General features: G+C 37.3%; 1 protein-coding gene across 2 annotated transcripts in view; it reads right to left on the bottom strand.

Annotated features, from left to right (window-relative positions):
- Positions 1-23562, bottom strand: part of arid4a (AT rich interactive domain 4A (RBP1-like)) — a 60790-nt gene that overhangs the window by 23480 nt on the left and 13748 nt on the right. For both annotated transcript variants that reach the window (XM_039741090.1, XM_039741091.1), the window contains exons 5-15: positions 22801-22891; positions 19461-19540; positions 19256-19350; positions 18333-18465; positions 17971-18050; positions 17257-17333; positions 17000-17172; positions 8513-8585; positions 7732-7826; positions 5580-5677; positions 4737-5091 (exon numbers count right to left, since the gene is read on the bottom strand). In XM_039741090.1, the coding sequence (XP_039597024.1) occupies positions 4737-5091; positions 5580-5677; positions 7732-7826; positions 8513-8585; positions 17000-17172; positions 17257-17333; positions 17971-18050; positions 18333-18465; positions 19256-19350; positions 19461-19540; positions 22801-22891 (1350 nt within the window). The remainder of the gene's footprint in view (positions 1-4736; positions 5092-5579; positions 5678-7731; positions 7827-8512; positions 8586-16999; positions 17173-17256; positions 17334-17970; positions 18051-18332; positions 18466-19255; positions 19351-19460; positions 19541-22800; positions 22892-23562) is intronic.

Raw genomic sequence — 23562 nt, 5'->3', positions numbered from 1 at the left:
GAAAAATCCAGAAAATGTCAAGCCTTTAGGAAATTGATTAATTAGCTTCTAATAGCCAATTAGCCTAATTGGAGTGAATATGTGAATGCATGTTAAGGCCTACCATTAAAGTCACTGCCACTTTGCTTGCCATAATGGAAAATCAAAAACAATCAGCCAATATCTCAGAAAATAAATTGTGGACCTTCACAAATCTGGTTCATCCTTGGGAACAATTTCTAAACACCCGAAGGTTCCACATTCACCTGTACAAACAATAATGCACAAGAATAAACACCATGGGACCACACAGCCGTCATACCGCTCAAGATGGAGACGCATTCTGTTGCCTAGAGAAGAATGTACTTTGGCACGAAATGTGCAACTCAGTCCGAGGACAACAGCAAAAGACCTTCTGAAGGAAAAGAAAACAGGTAGACAAGTATCGATATCCACAGTAAAACGAGTTCTACATCAGCATACCCTGAAAGGCTGCACAGCAAAGAAGCAGCTAATGCATCAAAATGACCATAAAAAAAAATCCAGACTGCAGTTTGCAATGGCACGTGGGGACAAATATCTTACTTTTTGGAAAAATGTCCTCTGGTCTGAGAACTTCAAGATCAAACTGTTTGGCCATAATGACCATGGAGAAAAAAGGGCGAGGCTTGCAAGCCAAAGAACACCATCTCAACCGTCAAGGGTGGGAGTATCATGTTATGGGGGTGCTTTGCTGCAGGAGGGACTGGTGCACTTCACAAAATAGATGTCACCATGAGGAAGGAAAAAAGATGGAGATATACTGAAGGAATATCTCAAGAGCTCAGCACTGAAGTTGAAGCTCAGTCACAAATGGGTATTCCAAATGAACAATGAGCCCAAGCAGACCTCCAAAGTTGTGGCAAAATGGCTTGAGGACTACAAGGTCAAGGTGTTGGAGTGGCCAACAAAAAGCCCTGACCTCAACTGGATTGAAAATTTGCGAGCAGAAAAAAAAAAAAAAGGTGTGCGAGCAAGGAGGCCTACGAACCTGTCCTAAGTTACCAAGTGGCCAAAATTCCAGCAATTTATTGTAAGAAGCTTGTGGAAGGCGATCCAAAATGTTTGGCTCAAGTTTAACAATTTAAAGGCAATGCTACCAGATATTAACAAAGTGTATGTAAACTTGTGACCCACTGGAATTGCAATATAGTCAAGAAAAACTGAAATACTCAGTGGTCCGTTAACACTGCTGGAAAAAATTACTTCTGCCCTACACAAACTAGATGCGTTAAATGATTATAGTTTGACAGAATAAAATCTGCAGAGGGGTTAGAAAGTGAGTTCTAAAGAATTCACCCCAAGTGTACGGAAATGTCGGAGTTCAACTGTAGCTCTGGACAGCGTTGCTGGTAGTAATCCATGTCTCAGCAGGGTAGCCAATCACATAATTTCTCTCCAGAGTAAGTGCTGAACACAGGTAGGTCCAATTTTCTATGTGGGAACAGGAGCGTGCGGGGGGATTGTTTAGCTCAGCCAGTTAGAAGTAGAAGTTGCAGTCTTCTGCATTACTTACTGGACAGAACAAAAATTTGGAATTAATAACCATGTTGTTCAATATGCCCCATTTATATATAAAAAATAAAATCAATAAATCAAACCCAGGATGACAAAATTAGGCACAGACTTTTATAATAATAAAAAAAAAAAAGGCGTCTCACAAAAATCAAGATGTTGGAGGCGAGTAGGATAAAGTACCTTGTGACAGTGTGCTATGTAAAAGATGTGTACAACAGTGACTTCTGAAGGGAGCAGAAAAATGTAACTAAATCAAACCTGTCCCTCTACTAAATGCAGTTTGGGAAATAGGGCACACATGACACTTCAGACAACCAAAAAATAACCCTTCATCTTTGCCAAAACATGCAACTCTTGCCTTAAAAAATAAACAGGCAACAGGTTCTTGAAAAAGAATGTAGTTTAAAAAAAAAAAAAAAATTAAAATTCAAACAAATGCTGCTGCAGAATCAAAAATCCCCCAACTGCCTTTTCTTCATTTTCACTGCCACTCTGAATTGCAAACAAACAAACCAGATGATCTGGAAAAAGCCAGTAAAAAAAGTTAACTCCACCTGTCGTCAACAATCAACTACAAGGTAGACAGTAAATACGGCACAACATCTTTGTTCACCTCACAGAGCTCTTTGACCTCTACAAAGGAAGCCCCTCTGACAACACAAAGATGAAGGAAACAAAAACATCATTTATTTAACTTGTTTACAACACGTTTCAAAACACATTCTTCATGGTGGTTAGAAAAGAAGTAGGGGAAAAAAAAAAAATACTTCAGCATGTCACAACAAATGCTGGAGCACAAAAAGGAAGCACAGTGAAATCAGTCACACACAAACCTCTACTGGAAAACCTTCCACTGAGAAAGAGCAAGTTGGTTCACCGCCCTGGGCAGGAAATGATCTGCCAACAGTCCTTCAGCAAACTAACTCTGTACCAAATGTGTGTGTGTTTTTAGGAAAGTACCACAAAAGGATAGCCAAAAATAAAAGTAGTTTATAGTGCCCATCCCTTCTGTTTTATTTGCATTATACTGAATACATTTTCATGCAGATTAGAGCTTTACATACCAGTTAACATTAGGAGACCAAAAACAGAAGAGAACTCATAGTGTAAGCAGATTATATAGTCACTTTCCAGAAATTCACTATAAAATCAAAATTATGTATGTCAGACTATCTGTAATTATCTGTTATCTGTAATTTTTTTTCAAGAAATGAAATGTAGCACATTAAAATTCATCCATCCATTTTCTTAACCCACACAAATATGGCAGGGTCAAGGAGAAGATGGAGCCTATCCAATCAAAGCATAGAGCACAAGGCAAGAATAACCCCTGGACAGGGCATAAAGTCCATCCCATGGAAAATGCAATACCAAAATAATACTAATAATACTTTAAATTTATATAGCACTTTTCTCACTACTCAAAGCGCTTCTACGCAGGGAGTACCCAGGATGCAATATAACTGCATGTTGTAATAATTACATGCATCTGTAAAATCATGTCGTTTCCTAACCCACTTAATCCAGCCTAGGATCGCGGGATGGGGGTTCTGGAGCCTCTTGTAGTCGACCTTTGATTTACAACCGGCCTGGCATGCGAACAACTTGGTTTACAACCAACGTCTTGCATTATAACCCAAATGCGGTCACGTGTATCTGCTTGTGTGATTGTAAACAAACAGCCGAGAGCGTTCGTAAGTGTTAGTCGGAACCCAGATACAGGTGTTTGTGGATGTAATTTCGGTCAGTGCAGCGATTTATATAATTTATTTTGATAATTGCTAAGAAAGGAAAAGAAGGTAATGAAGGTAAAGAAAGCGATCACAATCAAAATGAAGAAGGAAATTGTGTGGAAATATGAGAGTGGCGTTCATGTGACCGATCTCGCTAATATGTACAGCATGTCAAAATCCACCATCTCGACAATTTTACAAGAAAAGATTAGTATAAGGAAGCTTCTTCCAAACAATAACCACCTTCCATTTCATTCTCCTCCTCCTCCCTTCCTGCAAGCCAAAGATGTCAACTTAAAATGGTGAGTACAGTATGAAATTGTTGTTTCTAGTAGGCTAAGCACTTTTTATAACTTTTTGGTTAGTACATTTGAAAAAGTATTGGTGTTTTCGGTAAATTATGCACATTATGCAACACTTTTATTATGAAAAGGTTAAGTAAGTGTTGCTGTGGAAGGTTCGGAACGCATTATGGGTATTTCCATTATTTCTTATGGGGAAAAATAGTCTTGAGTTACTACCAGCCCTCGCGAACAAATTGAGTTCGTAAGTCAAGGGTTCACTGTATTAAAAATATTTTTCATATCAAACATTATATTTTCAATTACTGGATGACAGCCCTACAACAAACATAAGGACATACTGCACAATGGCAATGGCTTATACTGAGCTAAATTCAGATACTGAACCCAAGTGTATATGGACCATAACCAAGTCTTCCCAGTTTTACTGTAGGAATTCAAAGATCCTTAAATTTATTTTATTTTTTTTTTAATCCTATAGGGATGAAATTTCAAATGTAACTTTAATCAAGTAAAAGGGGAATAAAGTATTAAAAAAATGATCTGCAATACACCAATTGCAAAAACACTGTTTGTATACTGTAACCCAAGTAATAGCATAATATCATATCATGGAGTCCCTGGCGATTCCCACAGCCATCTCTCAACACTCTTCTTTATACAAAATAAAGTCAGTTTAGCTTGAGGAGACATTTTATAGATGTGCTATAGTTTTTAGTAACAAAACGCTCACAAAATCCATTTATTTTTACAAAAAAGAAAACAAATGGCTTTTAACTGCATATCAAATTAATATTTCTCTTCAAATTCCAACGAGAAATACATGTGATTTATCAAGTGGAAAGGAGTGCCATCAAGAATCCATCCATCCATTATCCCACCCGCCATATTCCAACTACAGGGTCACGGGGGTCTGCTGGAGCCAATCCCAGCCAAGACAGGGCACAAGGCAAGAAACAAATCCCAGGCAGGGCGCCAGCCCACTGCAGGCCATTAAAATTGGTCATTCTAAGAAAAAAATGAATGTATCATCATTTTAGTAATAGATTTGACAATGTAGGCAAACTATACCTTTAGAGCTTGAAACACATTTCCCATGTTAAACAAACTAAACACATCCTTGCTGTGTTTAATTTGTAGGCCAGCAGGCATGGTTGTCACTTACCCTTGGAGAATGAATCTCTTTTTGATCTATTTCACTCTCAGAATCGCTACCGGAATCGTGATCTTCCTCTTCATCTTCTTCGTCATCGTCATCCTCCTCCTCCACCTCCTCATCCTCTGCTTCCTGGGTTTTCTCAAGTTGAGCTACAGGCTCATCCTCATCTGCCTCTTGCTTTTCTTCTTCCTCACACTCTTCATCTTCGGTAGCAGATGCAACTGCTTGATCAGTAACTTGCTCTTTTTTCTCCTCTTTAACTTCTTTTTCTATAACCACTTGAGGTTTAGGATTATTATGGTGGATAGTTCTAAACTGGATGCTTGCTGATCTACAATATTCTTCAAAGCCATAAAGGTACCTAGGAAAGAAGGGAAACAAAGACTATTTAATCGCAGATACATGTGGGGCGAGTAAGGGATGGTGCACAGGTTCCATCACCAAGCAGTAAGCAGGTATGCACTGACCAAGCATGGAGTGCGATTTACGTCCACAACAAGTTCCCTGAAAAAAGAAGACACCTTAAATGATATTGCCATAAGTAGCACATTTTTACTTCAAATACTCATGAGTACCCTTCACTGCAAAATGCTTAACGTTCTATCCGATATGCATGCAGCTGCCCGTTTAGCTTAGTAGGCTACTGATATCTACTTGCATAGCAAGTGTGCCATTTGACCGTTTGCATGCTACAGACCAGAACTCTGTACAGACACTGGAAAATGTGAAGTTATGATGATGTCTTGGCCAGCAAGCTTCAATAAAAACTGCAAATCTTCAAATTAGCAATCCACCTGTTGCCATTGATTAATAACTCCATGCTACATTAGTCAAACAAGAACTACTTACTTCCTGTACGCAGTCTTAACATTGTATGATGCTGCAGAGTTGAGAATTGGAATGCCAAGGTCCATGTAGATCTGCTTCCACACAGCTCCACTATCAATCTGCAAAACAAATTATAAAGTAAAGAATTAAGAATCAAGCAAAAAAGTTAAAAAAATAAAATTGAAACCAATTAAACACCGAGTATCATTTTAACTAAAAGATTACCACAGCTCAGTAGCCGAGGTAAACCAATATCATGTAAAGTAAACCAGCAATGAAAGCAGGCATGAGTTTCTAAAAACGGCAAACATCTAGAGCAGAGGAATTGTACACATGTATTATATTGTTGAGGCTATACATGTCTAAGAAATTAGAGAGGTAAAAACTGCTATTACATTTCATCGCTACATTGAAGAGCTGAGTGAGGCCCAAGGAGAGTGCAGCTGAATTACTTACTTTTATAAGCATTTATGAGAGCCTTTCATTATGATGAGCTAACCTAAGCACTGAAAAAGTGAAAATAGCAGCACATAAACGAATGGAAAATGTCCGTAAAAAAGCAACAAATGCAAGGTTGTGTTAGTGTGCTTTTAGATACAAATATTATTGAAGAAGTGGCAAGGAGTCTTAATGTTTTACTTTTAAAGCAAGAGCTACTGACTTGTATCCAAGCTGTGCTAATAGCTTACCTTCAGCCAAGAATCCTAACATTTACTTACAAGATGTTAAATCAACTGTCATACCTGGCAGTACTGTGCCCTGTGCAATGTACTCTCAAAATTTTAGGAACAAGCACATGTGGTGGTAAGCATCTATTTAAAGTAGTTTGAGGCTGCACTTTCAGGTTTACCAAGCAAGCATTGCACCTCTTGCCTAATACAGTGGTGCCTTGGTTTGTGAGCATAATTCATTCTGGAAACGTGTAATCCAAAGCACTCGTATATCAAAGAGAATTTCCCCATAAGAAATAATGGAAACTCTGATGATCCATTCCACAACCCAAAAATATTCATGTAAAAATGATTAACGCAAAAAATAAAGTAAAAAAACATAAAACAAATTAAGCAGCACTTTTATCTTTGAAAAGAATTGTGGCTGGTGTGAGGAAGACGAGAGAGAGAGAGAGGAGGAGGAGGAGGGTTATTGTGTAGAATGACTTTCACTATAACTAACACAATCACTGCTATCATTGGCTCACTGGAATCTTTTTCTTTTTTTGTGACTTTAACAAGGAACCTCTCCAATGACAGTTGCTTTTGCCTCCTTTTGAGGATTTTGCGGAAATGTGACATTGCATCGTCATTAAACAGATTCATCGCTCGCACACAAAATTAAAAAAAATGATTTACTCTCACACACGTGATCACAATGCTATAGTAAACAGTATACACTCATATGGATGTTGACTATACGAATGAGGCCCACCGACTCAGACAGAGCATGGGAGATGATTACCCACAATCCCGCAGCAATTGAGAGAGAACCACCATCGACTCAGTTGTGATCACATGACACTCAGCAGGCAAAGCATATATGTACTACTCGTACTGCAAAACCTCGCTTGTTTATCAAGTTCAAATTTATTACAAATTTTTGCTTGTCTTGCAAAACACTCGTAGACCAAGCTACTCACAATCTAAGGTTTTACTGTATTATAAAACATGCTGCCACATATGTAGATGTGTCAATATGTGATAACTTAGAGCTACGCAAATAGATTTTAGGAGCTTGTCCAATTATTTGATCGGATTGTAGCTCTTTCTTATTATGCTACCATGAGAATCAAAGACTATTTTATATATGTGTACTGTGATATGGCCTAAGATTCAAAATCTTGTGCACCAAAATCCAGCAATGCCCTGTGTCAACATAGGCATTGGAGTCAAGAAACAACTTCAACTTGTCTTCACGGACAAATGATTTTAAATAATATTAAATGTCATGTTACAATTATCATTCTGCATTAATTGTTGACTAGCCCTTCTGAGCCGATTTTGCTGTTCTTTGGATTAAATGCTATGGTTTTGAGAGTTCATTTGAATGTAAATATGAAATAATTTTTCGCTAAAAATTTCTTTTTATGTCAGTAAATTAATTTGCTACCACTTATCTAGTACGGAATAGAACACTGATTAGTACTGGGAAATCCTGAATTCAAGTAGGTTACACTTACATTGTCACAGCCACCTTGGTGGTATACCAATCGAAAAAGTTTGAAGAGATTCAGATCTTTGTAGCCTAGAACTGGAGGTTTATTTATTGGAGTTCCTATGCAATAGAAAACAGAGAAAACATTCATTTGTCATAATTCCATAAACAATGATGATATTTTGTAAGTTCTTATTTCTGAAAGAAGTGCTGGTGTTTTGAGACAAAGGGATGAAGGTTAATTGTTGAATCAGAATAGTGAGTAATGGAACAAAAACATAAATATACCATACAAATTATTATAATTCATCAGAAAAAAATAATCTTAAAATAATGAGAAAGCATATATCAACTTAATAGTCAAGCGTCTTCTAACCCTTGTGTAAAATGGCTTCCAACTTTACTAAACAGACATACATGATTATTTTTAAAGAAAATAGTGCCTGGACAAAGTATGTAGAAAATCAAATCTAGTCTTATCAAAGAAACCTATCAGAGAGTGCTACAAAATTAATGTGGATTTTACATATTGTAAAATAAATAAATAAAGTGTACAGTACTGTCAAGGCTTAATGTATTTCACTCAAAACTGTACTTCAGATTCCCATCACTTTTTGATCCTGTTCCCTCTATCCCAAACGTAACTCCTACTGTAACGGGTTAAAATTTTCCTACCCTCTCAAAATTATTAGAAGGTACTTTTTAGAATTTTGAAATTAAAGACATTGGGAAATGTAAAGTAACACACACACACACACACACACACACACACACACACACACACAGTATATAATCTCTGAACTTACCTCTATCCTCCATAAATTTATACAGCTGTTGAAGGAAATTGTCTTTTTCTTCTGGGTCAGGCTCTTCCTCTGGCTGTTAAAAACAAGAGTTAAATCTGGAATGTTACCTATGGATAATCATTTCAAAGCATCTTGCAGTAATATTCTCAAAGCACTCAAAAATGAAACATTTTTTAACAAGACAATGAGCAATTTAATTGCACAGTAATGCCCGCTCTCATATTGCACTAATCTCACGTACCAACACTGACTGCCAGTCTGAGATCACACCCAGTCTGTAAGGAAACATACTTGAGAGAAAGAGCTGGGAGGTGACTGTAGCAACAAAGCACCTGTCTGCAGGAGGATAATATGCAAATAGCAAATAGCATTTTTTCACAGCACTGAAATTAGAAGAATATTTACTTAAATCTTGATGCGCTTTCCTCTTAGATGACTACAATAATAACCGTAAATGTATCTTAATTCTATGAATATCTTAAGAAAATGTAACATCTTCTGTTACCATTGGGCATAAAATTAATGGTTGAAAAGGGCAGGTCTAGCTTAGCAGCCAAGTTAATCAAGAATAGGTAAAATATTTTAATTTGTGCAATGCCATTTTTAGATATATTTGCCGATTTGAAGGAATCCAGCAATCAAACTTGTCATATTGATGATGCAACTAGTTGAGGGCTTGTTTAGAACAAAGACATTTTTAATTTTCCCTTGGATATTAATAAAGAATATCTAATCTACATCAAAAATACACAAATGTGCCACCCCCTCCCTACTATGCAAGCACATATAAACATTTTTTAAAGGATACATTTGAAAAATGATGTACTGTTCACTACTCAAGTTATCGTAAATAAGCTGATGTCTCACACTGCTAGTAAAGGTCCGTTAAATATAGTAATACTCTCTAAACCACACTCCATTTGACAAAGAATCTGCCTTCAGACACTCCCCCTTTCAATGCTTTCCCTGCAAATATCATCCAGCTTTTAATCACATTTCCACTCACTGACCAATCAAAGGTTGCCACAGACACGTTAACTCTTCTTGTCGTTCTAGGAAATGAAGGACTCATAAGACAACAAACCGGGTAGACTCCACAAAAGCTGCAGAATTCAAAAATGATAACAAAAACCATGCATTGCTTCCCTAAGACACTTAGAAAGGTCCAGAACAGTAAAACAAAGATGAACTGATTCGTGGTAAATAAATGAAAAAAAAAAAGAAAAAAAGCTGCTTTGCAGCCAACCATTCAGGCTCTTTCAATTTCAGCCTTCCGAGTGTGATCCATTATGTCCAGTGGATTAGTACCGTGTCTAACTAAGGCTACACCAATCTTTTAAAGGCGGTTGGTAATCTAAAACAGTCTACAGAAGTACATCACCAGCAGCGCTCACTGCTGCATATTAACATGCTGACCATCACTGGCAACACCCATCACACAGCAGCTTCCGCCAATCCAGAATTTTTCTTGTGTAAGCCACACCTTCTTCACCAGCTCATCTAAGCAGCAGTCAGCTATGCCAGATTAACATGAATCAAGTAACTAAGTGTTATTCACTCAATATCGTTCAGTTAACCTCACTTGCCAAGCTGGTTTAGGACATAAAAGCAGAGTCTGACAAGTAATCATTTAAAACAAACAAGCTAACAACTGTGTTACTCCATTCCTTTCACAAAACTTCTAACAATCCAGCTGACTGGAAAATATAACCTCATAATATGCCAGAGTGCAGACCCTGGGCTAAATTAAGAAAACCCAATTCATTCTAAAATACGATATAAGATGATCTGTCAGAAAATGGATATTGAGAAACTACATTGCAGCCTGCAGTTTTTAAATGCAGAAGAACTCCCTCTCCTCCACTACACATCCACACGAAGTAAATGAAACAAGCACGGAAGCACATAGACTACTCTCCCAGTCTTTGAAGAGACAACTGGCAGCAAACCAGAGGCATGTAGCCAAGCAGTGGCTCAGGCCTCCTCTGTTTTGAGCATGCTCCCAAAGAAAGCCAACAGAATGTTGCCATGGCAACACGGTCGGAAGCCATATGCACAATCCCTTCAGTGGCGGCACTCGGCACAGGAAGAATAAGGCCCATTGTTGCTCCGCACCTACAACCTTTCCACCTACCATGGCAATGTGAGGCCACCACATTCTCACACCGTTTTACAGCAGGATATAGAATTTCAGTGTTAATAAAAGGAAACTGAACGGGATCAGTCTACAAAAAGATGAAAGTGGGTAATATTCAAAAGCTTTAAGCCTTATTTAAAAGGGTGTGAAAAACGAACGTCACATGCAAGTAGTGAAAAAAGGAAACGGTGACTAGGAGAGCAAAATAGGCCAATGATTAACTTTAGAACATACTCCATTTTGCTATACTGTATTTAACATTTTTTGTATCATTTTCCAGCAGTGTGTTTAATACATAAATATGTGGTCAAAGTACTTAACTAAATGGCCTATAATGTTGCAAGCAAGGCTGTGGAGTTGGTAGATAAAACCTTCGACTCCGCCAATGACTCCTTAGTTTCTGGTACTTCTGACTCCGACTCCTCTGTATTCAATATGCTAATGTATTTTCCATGTTGATTAAAGGAAGACAACATCCACATCATTTAACCACAGAACTACTGGCTAGGAAGCCGACTCTCTACCATATTGGCCAGTTTAAACAAAAGGCAAGAAACCCCTGAACACACATCAGCCCATAGCACACACCTCCACCTACATCACTACACTTGTTTACACTCAAATAAACCTGTTGAACACATTATATATGAAATAAAATGAAAACACTTTTTGTAATGTACCATAATCCAGATTACAATATGTGAACGTCAGGTTGTATAATCGCTCAGCTGAACGTCACACTAGTATGTGTGAACACAACTATGCACTGGGCTTTATTCTTACATCAGATATTAATTAGGACTATTGTTTGTGAAATGGGACATTTGAACTTGCTGTGTTTCCCCCCCGTTACAATTTAAATTTATTAGGAGTCAGTCCATTTTTGCCAACTCCAACCCTGACTCCTGGTACGCAAAATTGTCTCCGACTCCACAGCCCTGGTTGCATCAATATCATTAACATGTCTTTAATCTTTTCATTTCCTCTCCCACCTACACAAGTTGAATAAAAAAAAAATACACAATGGGAACTAATAAAAGTATAACCTTTGACAGCACTCATATCACATAGGAGCCCAGTGCTAACCATATACAACTCAACATTCAGGAGACAGCGCAGTGCAAAAGGAGCCCATGTCCAGTGACCACGTGACTGCAAATGGCAGTTAAGACGTCCAAGGTTTTCTCAACTTTCAGCAACAAGGATTCACTGACCGAGGGTGGAATTTCAAATACTGAAATAAAGAGACTTTCAGTATTTTTGGCAAGACCCATCAATCAATCAGTCAAGTGTATGGACTAAGGGTGTAAATTTTGATCACAATTCATAACAGAAAAATCAACCAAATCTAACCGATTAATAGCCAATAATTGATAAAAAGAGATGCCCTGCTTACTAATCACGCAAGGAAATAATGGAAGGATACACTTCCCCAGAAAAAAGTTCATTTATGAGTTATAAGGATTTTAAGTGAAAACAAGTCACAAATCATCTCTTTACAGTTCAAAAAGGCACTTCATGCATTTGTTTTAGGACCTGGGACATATGGATGTAATTGGGAGTTAGTCACGTGCACAGCCTGTCATACTGCCAGTATTCCAAGTATATTCAATTAGGCTCTTGCCATAGCAATGCTGTATGCTAAAAACATCACTGACTGCAAGCTGCACAACACCAATGAGAAATGCTTCCAAGTTCCACTTCATAGGGATGGCAAATTAGTAACCACAGTGCACGTAACCGTAAGAATCACAGCGAAACCTATAAAACATTGACACGACAAAAGAAGTGGGAAAAGATGATTAGGAACAAGAAGTGCTTCGTGCACTATAATAAACTCATGCAGCCACTTTGCATGCAAGTCTACATGTCTAAATGTCAGCAGTTGAGCTCCACTGAATCTGCCAGTTTTCTGGCTGGCTAATTTTGTGTCTGTACTACCACAGATTTCATCCATTAGTCTTCATTTATGTTATGGCACATTTTTCATACACCTCACAGTTATCAGCTTGCACCATGCTGCAAATTAACAGCAAGCTTATGCTGCATTCAGCTTGAGGTCAACACCCTTCAAAGAAGTAACTTCTAATAAACAAAAAAAAACCACAAGCCAGACAGAAAAATGACGTTATCGAGTTCTCTTCACGCTTTGCAACACAAATGTCATCCATTAGTTTGCTTTTAATTTTCACAAAATAATAATAAAAACAATCCTCAATTATTTACTATTCAATCTACAAAAAAAAAAACACACACAAACAGCCTTGTATTTCTCCCAAAATCCCAACTGGAGAGCACATGACCTCAAAGTGGGTGAGGAACATTTAAGAAAAACGTTTCAAAAATTTCCATAACATGGGAATGCAGAATTATTTGCCGTGTTAAGCAAGCATTCAGCTCTTGCATCTTCTCACTAACTTTTTTTTTTTTTTATAAATACAGCTGGTGGCACTGCCTCTAGATAACTGACTAGCTGCATGTACTGTGCTATTTTAAACTACCGCAAAACACCTTTTGTATCACTTCCTCTGTCACGAGGAACAGACTTGTTTTACATGTGGTAACAAACCGTTTCAGGATCAATATTACACAGTTTCCAGGAAACCCTGTCACCTTTTATACTCAAAAGACTCCTAAACAGAGCTATGCTTGGCACACGTCATTGTCACTAATGACATCTACTTGAATCCCAGATGTGAAACAACCTGACGTAGCTTAAGTAATGCCTTCACAGGTATGTTTACATGAACAAACGTTTTCAAAATGGCAGCACGGTGGTGCAGTGGTGGCGCTGCTGCCTCACCTGAGACCTAGGTTCGCTTCCCTGGTCCTCCCTGCGTGGAGTCTGCATGTTCTCCCAGTGTCTGCGTGGGTTTCTTCCGGGTTTCATTTTACAGTCCAAAGACATGCAGGTAAGGTGCACTGGCGATCTCTAGTGTGTGGGGGTGTGTGTTTGTGCCCTGCTGTGGGCTGGCGCCCTGCCTGGGATTTGTTCCTGCCTTGTACCCTGTGCTGGCTGGGATTGTCTCCAGTAGACCCCCATGACCCAGTGTTAGGATATTGTGGGTTTGACGATGTCTGACTGACGTTCGCAAAATGAGTCTGTATAAAAGGCATATCGGAGTAATTAAAATTATCTAATGCAAAATTATGTGTACAACTGATAAGATGTTAGTTGCTTAACCCGACAAATACGTTAATCACTACTTAATTGTTAGCATCCCTACTGTAGGCCTCACTCTGTCCTGTACTTCCTCTTCAGTCAAACCCCTTTACCCCCACTCAGATGCCAATTAAAAAATGGAGTAGATAAGACTGGCAAGTCTTATGCAGGACCCTAATGTGTATACATGCTATAAAATAATTCAGGGCACGTAAATGAATGCATGTTTGTAAGATAAAAATGTAATGATTCTGATCAACTTTCTGAATTACAAACATTATTTAATATGTTGTGCAGACACAATAACAATAGCAATCACATTAGCTTATTAGTGTTAGTAATTTGAACTCCATTTCATTAATTCACTAATAAAAAACAAAAATGGCATGTCAACTTAATCAAGCAGACTGGGTGACACTATTTCTTTCCAACTTCATCTTTAAACAGGACGCCCAAATTGCGGCTAACTTAACATTTCTGCACAAGTTCAAGGCACATTACCTGCTTACTGAACAACACTGTACAGTATGTAGTGCAGAAACACTCTCTTAGAGCAAGTACGGCTTTATTTATTAACACACTGTTTTGATCAAAGTGATATCTGAATACAGGATTTGGATCATTACATAATGGAAGTTATGTTGATGTCACAAAGAAACTTGCAAATGCTAACAAATAGTGAGATAAAACGATTTGGATTAACTCAAAAGGTGTGAAATGTTGTATATTCCTATTTGTGTTTGCTAAGCACCTGTGTGGCGATAGCACTGCTGCCTGACAATAAGGAGGCCAGGCTTCACGTCTCAGGAGGGATAGACGATGTTCAAGATATAAAACTGAGTAATTTGAAACAGCTACTTTTTTTGTGCGTCACCAACTTAAAAACTGCTTTCTAACAAATACATAATAATTACAAAAACGTTTAAATGTAAAGAAAAAGCTAATTCACCTTACTCATTGAAGTGCGTTGAGTCTACTTAATACAGATGGAAGCTAACATAATTCAAAGAGCTAGCTGCAAAAGGTCGAGTTACATATTTGGAGATATCAATAAAATTCAGAAGAAATTTAATATACAAATGAACAAAAGTATTTAGCAAGAGTTATTTGTTTTTATAAGTGAATGAAATAATTAAGAACATATGATGCATTGGGCGACGCGGTGGCTCAGTGGATAGTGCTTCTGCCTCGCAGTTCGGAGCTCTGGGTTCGCTTTCCAGGTCCTCCCTGCATAGAGTTTGCATGTTCTCCCCGTGCTTGCGTGGGTTTCCTCCGGGTACTCCGGTTTCCTCCCACAGTCCAAAGACATGCAGGTTAGGTGCATTGGCGATCCGAAATTGTGCTTGGTGTGAGTGTGTGTGTGCCCTGCGGTAAGCAGGTATCCTGCCCAGGGTTGGTTTCTTGCCTTGCATTCTGTGTTGGCTGGGATTGGCTCTAGCAGATCCCCCTTGACCCTGTAGTTAGGAGATAGCAGGTTGGATAATGGATAGATGGGTATTATGCATTGTGGCGGATGGCTGGAGACCCTACCTAGCTGGGACACCGGGAAGGACCAGAAGAGAGAGACACCATACCTTCCCCGGGCCATGAGAGGGCACCCGTCCTGGGTTACCTGGTGGCAGAGCTTGGAAGCGCAACCCTGTTGGAGCCCGTGGCCTCTACCAGGGGTCACCCAGAAGATAACTACAGTGCCCTGGATTGCAGCACTTCCACCACAACAGGAATTACTGCCAGAACAGAAACTAAGTACGTCCGGAGTGCTTCTGGGTACAAGGGCAGCACTTCCACCCCACCAGTAAGTGCTGCTGGAAGAGCATCATGTAGCACTATAAAAGAGGCCGCCTCACTCCATTCCAGGAGCCGGATTCGGGAGGAAGAAGACCAAGCTTGTGAGAGGAGGATGGAAAGAAGGGTCTGAATCGAGTACTTTGGGGTGTTGTACAGTGAAGAAAAGTAATAAGCGTTTGTGCTTTTGGACATTATGTGTCTGTCTGTGTAAGGGGGCTGTCCGTCCACAGCATTCTATTTTATAGTTAATAGTAAGCATAAATGCCCTTCAATCATGACACAAAATAGTTTGGTAAAACCAGAAGACATCTTGCTTTGAGGGGATAAAAAGAGATAACATTGCATAGTTTTCAGACGAAACAAACTCTAAACCTGGATCATTAAGCTTTCAAATTCTACTCCATTTTTGTTAAGTCAGATCTGATGGCCAACACCCCATCAAACTGATGTTTTCATGCACACATGAGAGAGAATGAGGAAAAAAAAAGTTTGCGAATTGAGGACTGAAATAATTATAATGCCTCTTATATGAAAAGAGAAATTTAGACAACAGGAGCCACTCTGTACAGCCATAAAATCAATTGGCAGTCAAATCGTTCTACATAATACCAAGAGGCATGCTTTTGTTCCTAACTTTAAAAAAAACATTTACAACCTGATGCTAACCTGTGTGTATAAGCAGTGCAGAAAACCTCACAGACTAAGCACCCAGAGCGATAAACGCCTTAAATTCAAAACATCATAAAATCATTCTCAGAAATGCAATCACGTTTCACAAAGAAAACTCCTACTGACCTTTAATAATCTATTTTGTGGTATTTAAATTATGCAAGTACAATTTACACAGAAACAAAAAGTAATCCAAAAAATTCCCTTTTTAATTGTACTGTTTAAAGTTGTGGACTTCCCATGTTAAAATCTCAGAACACAGGCGTCTTTAACATGCACATTCAGGTAAGCAGAACACATGACTTTCCCTGGCATAAAGCTACGAATTGAGCTGTAAAACACGTCAAGTCATTATTTTATTATTATGTGGAAACAAATGGAAGAAACTGAGGAAGGGAAAAAAAATCCACACACACACACTTTACTGAAGCAAAAGTGATTAAAATCAATAGGCTTAGAGTATCTTACTACGATAGTGTCTCTGCTATATTGCATCAAGGTTGTAGAATTCATTTTTTCCACAATACTCACAATCTAACACTCACATATTTTGACAACAAGAGATTAAATCGTGTTTAGAGATGCCCATATTGTAAAAATTCACTGAAAATTCCTGTCAGAATTTTCAACCAATCACAGTATTATAAAGTACGTGCAAGAAAAGTGAAAACGCAACACCAAAATTCCTTTCCAGCATAGCCAATTAAAAATCTCCACAACAGCATTTTACCTCTTCCTCCTCTTCTTCCTCCTCCTCTTCATCTTTCTCATCATCTTCATCACTAGCTCCCCCTTCTCCACCCTCCTCTTCACTGCTGGATGACTCAAGAATTTCACTCATATCCATCTTCCAGCTTTCTGGAATGACCTTAGTGTTCAAGAACTTTATAGTTTCCTGAAGTCCTGTGAACATAAAAGGCATTGAGGGTTAGTGCTTTAAGAATTTACCTGGATAAGATGAATCACTGCAGGATTCCACATAATTACCTTTTTCAGATGAATATTCTGGCTTTAATAAGCTCTCCACATCAAGCTCCAAGATATCTTTTCTTGCAACAGTGTAACTAAAAAGTTTTTAAAATATATTAAAAAGGTCAGCAAAATAACCTCTCGGCAAACAATCTGTAGAGTTTAATGAACGTAAACTTTTAAAATTCTATTTATAACAAAAAAACACAACTATTTTTGACATATTCTGAAAACCATTTGCTTTCTTGTTCACTGGTCAGATGAAATGACATCTCAGTACACTTCATGTTGTCACAGATGAACTGCTGACATCGAAGACCAAGAACGGTGCTTTACGTTTTTACCTAGTAAGGTTTACTGTATTGATTATAAATTGAAATGCAGGTTAACATCTACTGTTGTAATACAAGCCTTGCAAATAAACAGCTTAGTTCAGTCCATTGTGAGTAGACATTAACAGTTTGCATGCTATAGAACATTTTTAAAGTCCTTTAAAAGCCATGATATAAAAGTGACAGTAACATATTTCATTAGACATTGTTAATGGCAATGTTTTAGTAGTACAGTTCATTAAATGTTAATTGACCGTTAATACCGGATGTATAATCAATGCCCAAAGTGAAACCAGTATGGATTCAATAACTATAATAGGTGTGCTGTAATATTATCCTTTGCTTATACAAAAGTTTGACAAGTGTCAAGTTAGTATAATTGATAAAAATAAAAACTTACAATTTGGAATCTGCAAATGAGCGCACTAAACATTGGTCCTTTTTAATTGCCAAGTCATCACTACAGCTTGGTGAAAGCACCTACAAAGATGACAGAAGTTCAATGAATTCATTATTCTAGAAAGGAAATTGTACACAAAAGACCCAAAATGATATGGTATGCAATACAACATTTAACTCTTAAAAAATTTAAAAGAACACAAATGTGATTTTTTTTTTTTTTTACAACATTCCACAAAATTCTTTCTGTATAGCTAACTGAACAGTACATAAACACTTTTTCTGTAAAGTGATCCTTCTTTGCAAGATGCACCAGCAAATCATATTTAGTTTTAATTATATTCATGGACACGGAAACCATACCAATGCAAGATATGACGATGTTGTATCTGAGCTGCTCTGTACACAGGCAACTTTGCCAAGGAGGTCGTCATGTAGACGCCTTTTATCTTCATCTTCTTCTTCACTGGATTCTTCTTCTTTGTCATCCTCAGTACTAATATAAAATATAACAAATATACAGCTAGTGTGAAACAGCGTATTAATAGTAAAAATTTTAAAAAGTACAACAATAACACCGAGATTTTTTTTCAGCTTTATATTAAACCTAACGTATTGGTGCAAACTAAAACATACCGCAACATTTTTAAACTCCTTTATTCTGTTCACTTTTGCAGGGTAGCTGGAGCCAATCCCAGGCAGCCGCAAGTTCAATAGAAAACAGTTCACTCTCACACATCACTACTCTCATAGGATCAACTCAGGATAGCCAATTATTACTCAAAACTCTAAGGATGTGAACAGAAATGTTAACACATCTCCACACACGTCAACATCAGGAGTGGGTATTAAACCCATGATAATGGATCTGTAAAGCAGCTACACTAACCACTATGTCACTATGCCATCCATTACAACATTTGCAAAAAATAAATAAATAAATTAAAAAAAAAATCAGAGAATATGAGATCAAATAAGTTTTGCCCATTTCCATTAACGACAAAACTAAAAAAAAATGTAGACATTTACCAGTGTTAAACAAGAAACACCTTTTTAATGAAATATGCAGAAAATATGAATACTCCAAAAGATGAATGGACCTATAGGATCTTTTTTTTTGCGTTATAGTGTGTGCTCAACAAAAATATCAGGCTAAAAAGAATACTTTGGAAAAACAGCAAAAAAGTCAATTCACATTCTCTAAAAGAAACTGTAGCCAAGTAACAAAGCCTTAAGCAGTAACATTTTAATTAAAAATCAAAAAAATGCAACAAATAAAATCCTACACTGGAAGTGATGACCGCCTTCCTCGGTTTGCTTTTTTTGCGATGACGGGGGTGCCAAAGTGCTCGGGGTTAGTTAATGGCAGTTGATCCAGCGTCTTACAGAAATAGGTCAAAAAAAAAAGAAAAAGAAATATACTGTTAGGGGGAAAAAAAAGACATTTGAGTACTGCTTTTTTGTGTATTTGTATTTACTTTTATTGCCTACCTCACTTTCTGCAAAATGTCGTTCACCTTTAAGGCAAAGGGAGGTTCTCCTCAACGTCCTCTCGTCTCCATCATCAAACACTAAAAAAAAAAAAATAACACACAAAAAAAAGGGAGTGTGTGTGTGAGGAAAAAAAAAACAAATAAGTTACTTTTACAGTACACATGTTACAAAAGTATAAACTGTCTTCACATTACCAAACAGTTCAGGAGTAAAGCTTATTATTAGACATTATATGACAAAACTACCACAGTCTATTTGTCCAGTCAGAACCCAATGATTCTCATGAGTTTAGTATCATTTCTTGGTTCTAATGATCATTTTGGCTTGTTCTTGTAATATAATTATATGGGAAATATTCATAAAAAATACTTCATGTCTAACCTCAGTCTGTGCAGATGGTTCACTCGTCTATCTTTTTTGTAATACCCACTAGATTAATCTGGGTCACAGAATGCCATCGCCTAAACTAAAGGCAATGGGCACGGCATGTGCTGCATCTAAAATGGCATAGCAAACCAATTGCTTTAAATTTTATATCTGAATTCCAATATCTTTATTGATACATGTAATGTAAATCTATATAACGAGAACACTACCACTATTCTCTCTGTCTTTACAATCTATACAGTCTATCACCAAATGTTCATTATCATTCTTAGGCTGCTTCTGTAATAACTGCATTCAGTTATGTTTAAATATATGGTAATAAAGGTCCAGAATTCCATATCTGTGGCTCCATAATTCAAAAACTTAGAAAAATACATTTTTGCAAAACTTAGAAAAATACATTTTTGCAGTTAAAAAAAAAACACACACACACACACACACACATTAGTGACAGTGGTCAGATGTTCAAGTGAGGATTTTATTGTAACTATGAGCTGATAATAAATTTGAACTTTATATCAGATGGTGCACAAACCCACTTGTCACATATTTTGAGCCTTTATATGTGTTATGGGACACAGAGTCAAAGACATACAAAAATATGGGCTGACAGGAGGATAAACAGGCGGTGCCGAGATCTTACTTTGAAAAAATAAAAATGCGGTTTCAAGGGATGCATGGACAGTTGTAGTATCCTGCAAAACCGCTGTTAAATTTTTGATTAATTTTCATTATTTATGTGTTAGTAAAATATGGAAGCTGTCGTTTCTTTATAGTTGGTGCTTTCTTTAATAATTAAAAAATAATACAATGAAATCCTTAGAATTGTTAAATGGCAGGTGCCTCCTGTTATTTGGTTCAGGTCTTCAAAGTTCAGTAAAGGGAAGCAACAGACGTATAATCTGTGCAGTTTTCCTAGCTACACTCCATTTAGAGTACAGCCCAACTAGAACTACATTTGTGAGAGGGAAGACTCTTCAAATTTAAAATTTTCTTCAATATTCTCTCAGTCTCTTTTCTCAGCTAAACAATAATGTGTGAATGTGATTTAGTATGAATATAAACAAACCTTTAAAGATGAATATAGCACAGTTTTAGGTCATCATGTCTCCTTTACAAAAAAGTTTAGGTAGCTTTGGAACTATATCTATTTCCCTTTTAAAAGATAAATTACAGTAAAATCAAAATGATGATGAAAAGAATGACTTAAAAAATTAAAAAAAAGGAATGGCTTAAAAATTAAGTGCTGCTCGGATTAGGCTAACTGCTTAGATAAGATCACTTCCTTCACTGCTCGATGCTGCCCAGAAGTCTAAAATCTTAAAACACTGCATAACACCACCCAATTACCATATATACTCACATATAAGTGGGGTCTTGAAACCCAAAAAAATAGATCATAAAATCAGACTCCGACTTATACTCCTGTTCAAAAATGCGACATTTAATTTTTTTTTTTTAAATATCTTCTTGCTTGCTCACATCTCACATCAGTTTCTCAGACACATCGAATTTTGTTGCAGCAACGCAGTTACCAATTTCTTTCGCTACTTCAAAGACGTTTAATTTAAAACCAGCTTCATAATTTCTTCTGATCGAACGCTCCATCATAGATAAGGGAAGCTCTTACGATAAAGGTGTATGAGGGTGCGAGATACAAAAAACACAAATCATTTTATCAGAATAGTTTGGGTATTACCATGTGGTCACACAGGGGAGAGAGAGAGAGAGAGAGAGAGAGAGATTAAGAGCACATGCTGAAACTGTGCATTGCCACCCCCACATAGAAAAAAAAAAGGCAGTGTGCTCTGTGGTTACTCTCTCAGGTGGGCATTAGCATATCATAATCTCTTGGATCAATAGTGTGAGTTTTCCGCATTTGACTTATACGACTGACATTATAAAATACCAGAAATTATTCACTAAAATCATGTCCTGACTTATCCGCAGGAGAACTTATCCGTGAGTATATACGGTATGTTTACAGCCCATCTCAATGAATTTCAATTCCATGTCCATGAATGTGGATCCACATAGAGTAGGGTATGAACGTATGCGGATGCTACATCCAACGTGCACCACCTATTTTAGTTTTCTTCCTCTTGAATTTTGGAGCCTAAACAGTGAGCACATGGCTGTTTCATATTCTGAGTAAATGGCTTGTTGTCTCAAAGAACCCATAATGAGGTAATAGAATTATAACACCCCATACTGTTACATATTGTTAGCTCATACTGTTCTGGAATCTAAAATTCTAATTCTAAAACACATCTGGCCCAGGATTTCATATAAGTGATTGGCAGGCAGCACATTAGTGCAGGACCATAAGCAACCACGGGGTCTTACCTAACTTTCAAGCTAAAGTTACTACCATAAGGAAAACAATTTAAACTAAATAATTTACTATGACCCCTGACTCCTAAACGCTACCTTGCATGTGAAATGAACAAGTTGGAGCACAAACTGAAATAACATTTGAACTCACTCCCTGAAAATGTGTTTTTTAATTGTCACCAAGAGTTATAACTTTATAAACCTTACTAGAGTACTTGTGTGTATGTAGCTGTTAAGATATCAAAAAAAAAAAACTGACTTGTTTTGAACTTCTGGTTTTTGGGCTCTAAAATCTAATTGCAATTATACATTTTATTTGAAAAATCAGGTTTCCAATGATTAGTAAATGTCTATAAAAGAAGAAAAGTGAAAGCACGTAAACCATTTTGTTTTCATCTAAGAATAGTTTTAACTTGTAGGACACATAAAACCAAATACTTCCCCCTACACTAGGATGCACTACATTTAACCCAACGTTGTGTAATGTACTAAAGTTAAACAAAAAAAAAACACACACACACACAACACCATTAATGCAGTCACAAGAACGTTTACCTTAACAATTAACCGAGGCAAACCAAAAGCAAAATATAAAAGAGAATAGACTTGTACTTACCTACAGTATACCAGCTAGCATCTGTCAGCTTGCTGATAACACCTTCATGACATGAGCCATCAGGACTCTTCACTTCCACTGCTGCGCCAACCTGCAAAATAACATTCAAGTTCAGTGCTTATAGTCAGGAGAAACGCAACCCAAGAGGTAAACTCCAGATCCTAAGCCACAGCTAAAACACATCTCAGAGGCCTTACTAGTATTCACTAAATATGGGAATAAAAAGTTAAGCTAAAATGCCAACTCTTCTTAAATGGAAGAAAAGGAAAAAAAAAAGCGGAAGGATAATTATCTGTGTATGTCTGGTTGCTACATCTCTGTCATTCCAACAGATGGCACATCAAACATTAGAAGTAATAAAATACAACCAATGGAGCATTACAAGCTTGAGTAATAATGCATTTTATTACTACAAAAGTTTGTGATGTGCCATTGGTTAAAACAACAAATGTAATGCATTTTATTACTCCATACAGTAGAAAATGAATTCAAATGGATGGTAAATTGCAAATGTTAATGCTGTGGTCTGTGTTGATTACTTAGATTTCAACATACCTTGCATGGGTAGCATAGTCAGTAAATAAATGCAATCACAATTCTGCTACCACCCAATAACAATCCACTACATTTATTACTCTTCTCTCTCTAAATGATTGTAACAGAGTGGTAGAGCAAAAAGTCGAGAGAAAACTGTAATGAACTTACTTTTCTTTCTGTACAACATAACAGTCTCATACCTGTTCAGTTAAATTCAGGGCTGCA

The sequence above is a fragment of the Polypterus senegalus genome, chromosome 18 (genome assembly GCF_016835505.1).
Source record: "Polypterus senegalus isolate Bchr_013 chromosome 18, ASM1683550v1, whole genome shotgun sequence".
NCBI lineage: Eukaryota > Metazoa > Chordata > Cladistia > Polypteriformes > Polypteridae > Polypterus > Polypterus senegalus.
Note: the sequence above shows the minus strand (reverse complement) of the source record. Positions and strands in the feature narration are given on the sequence as shown.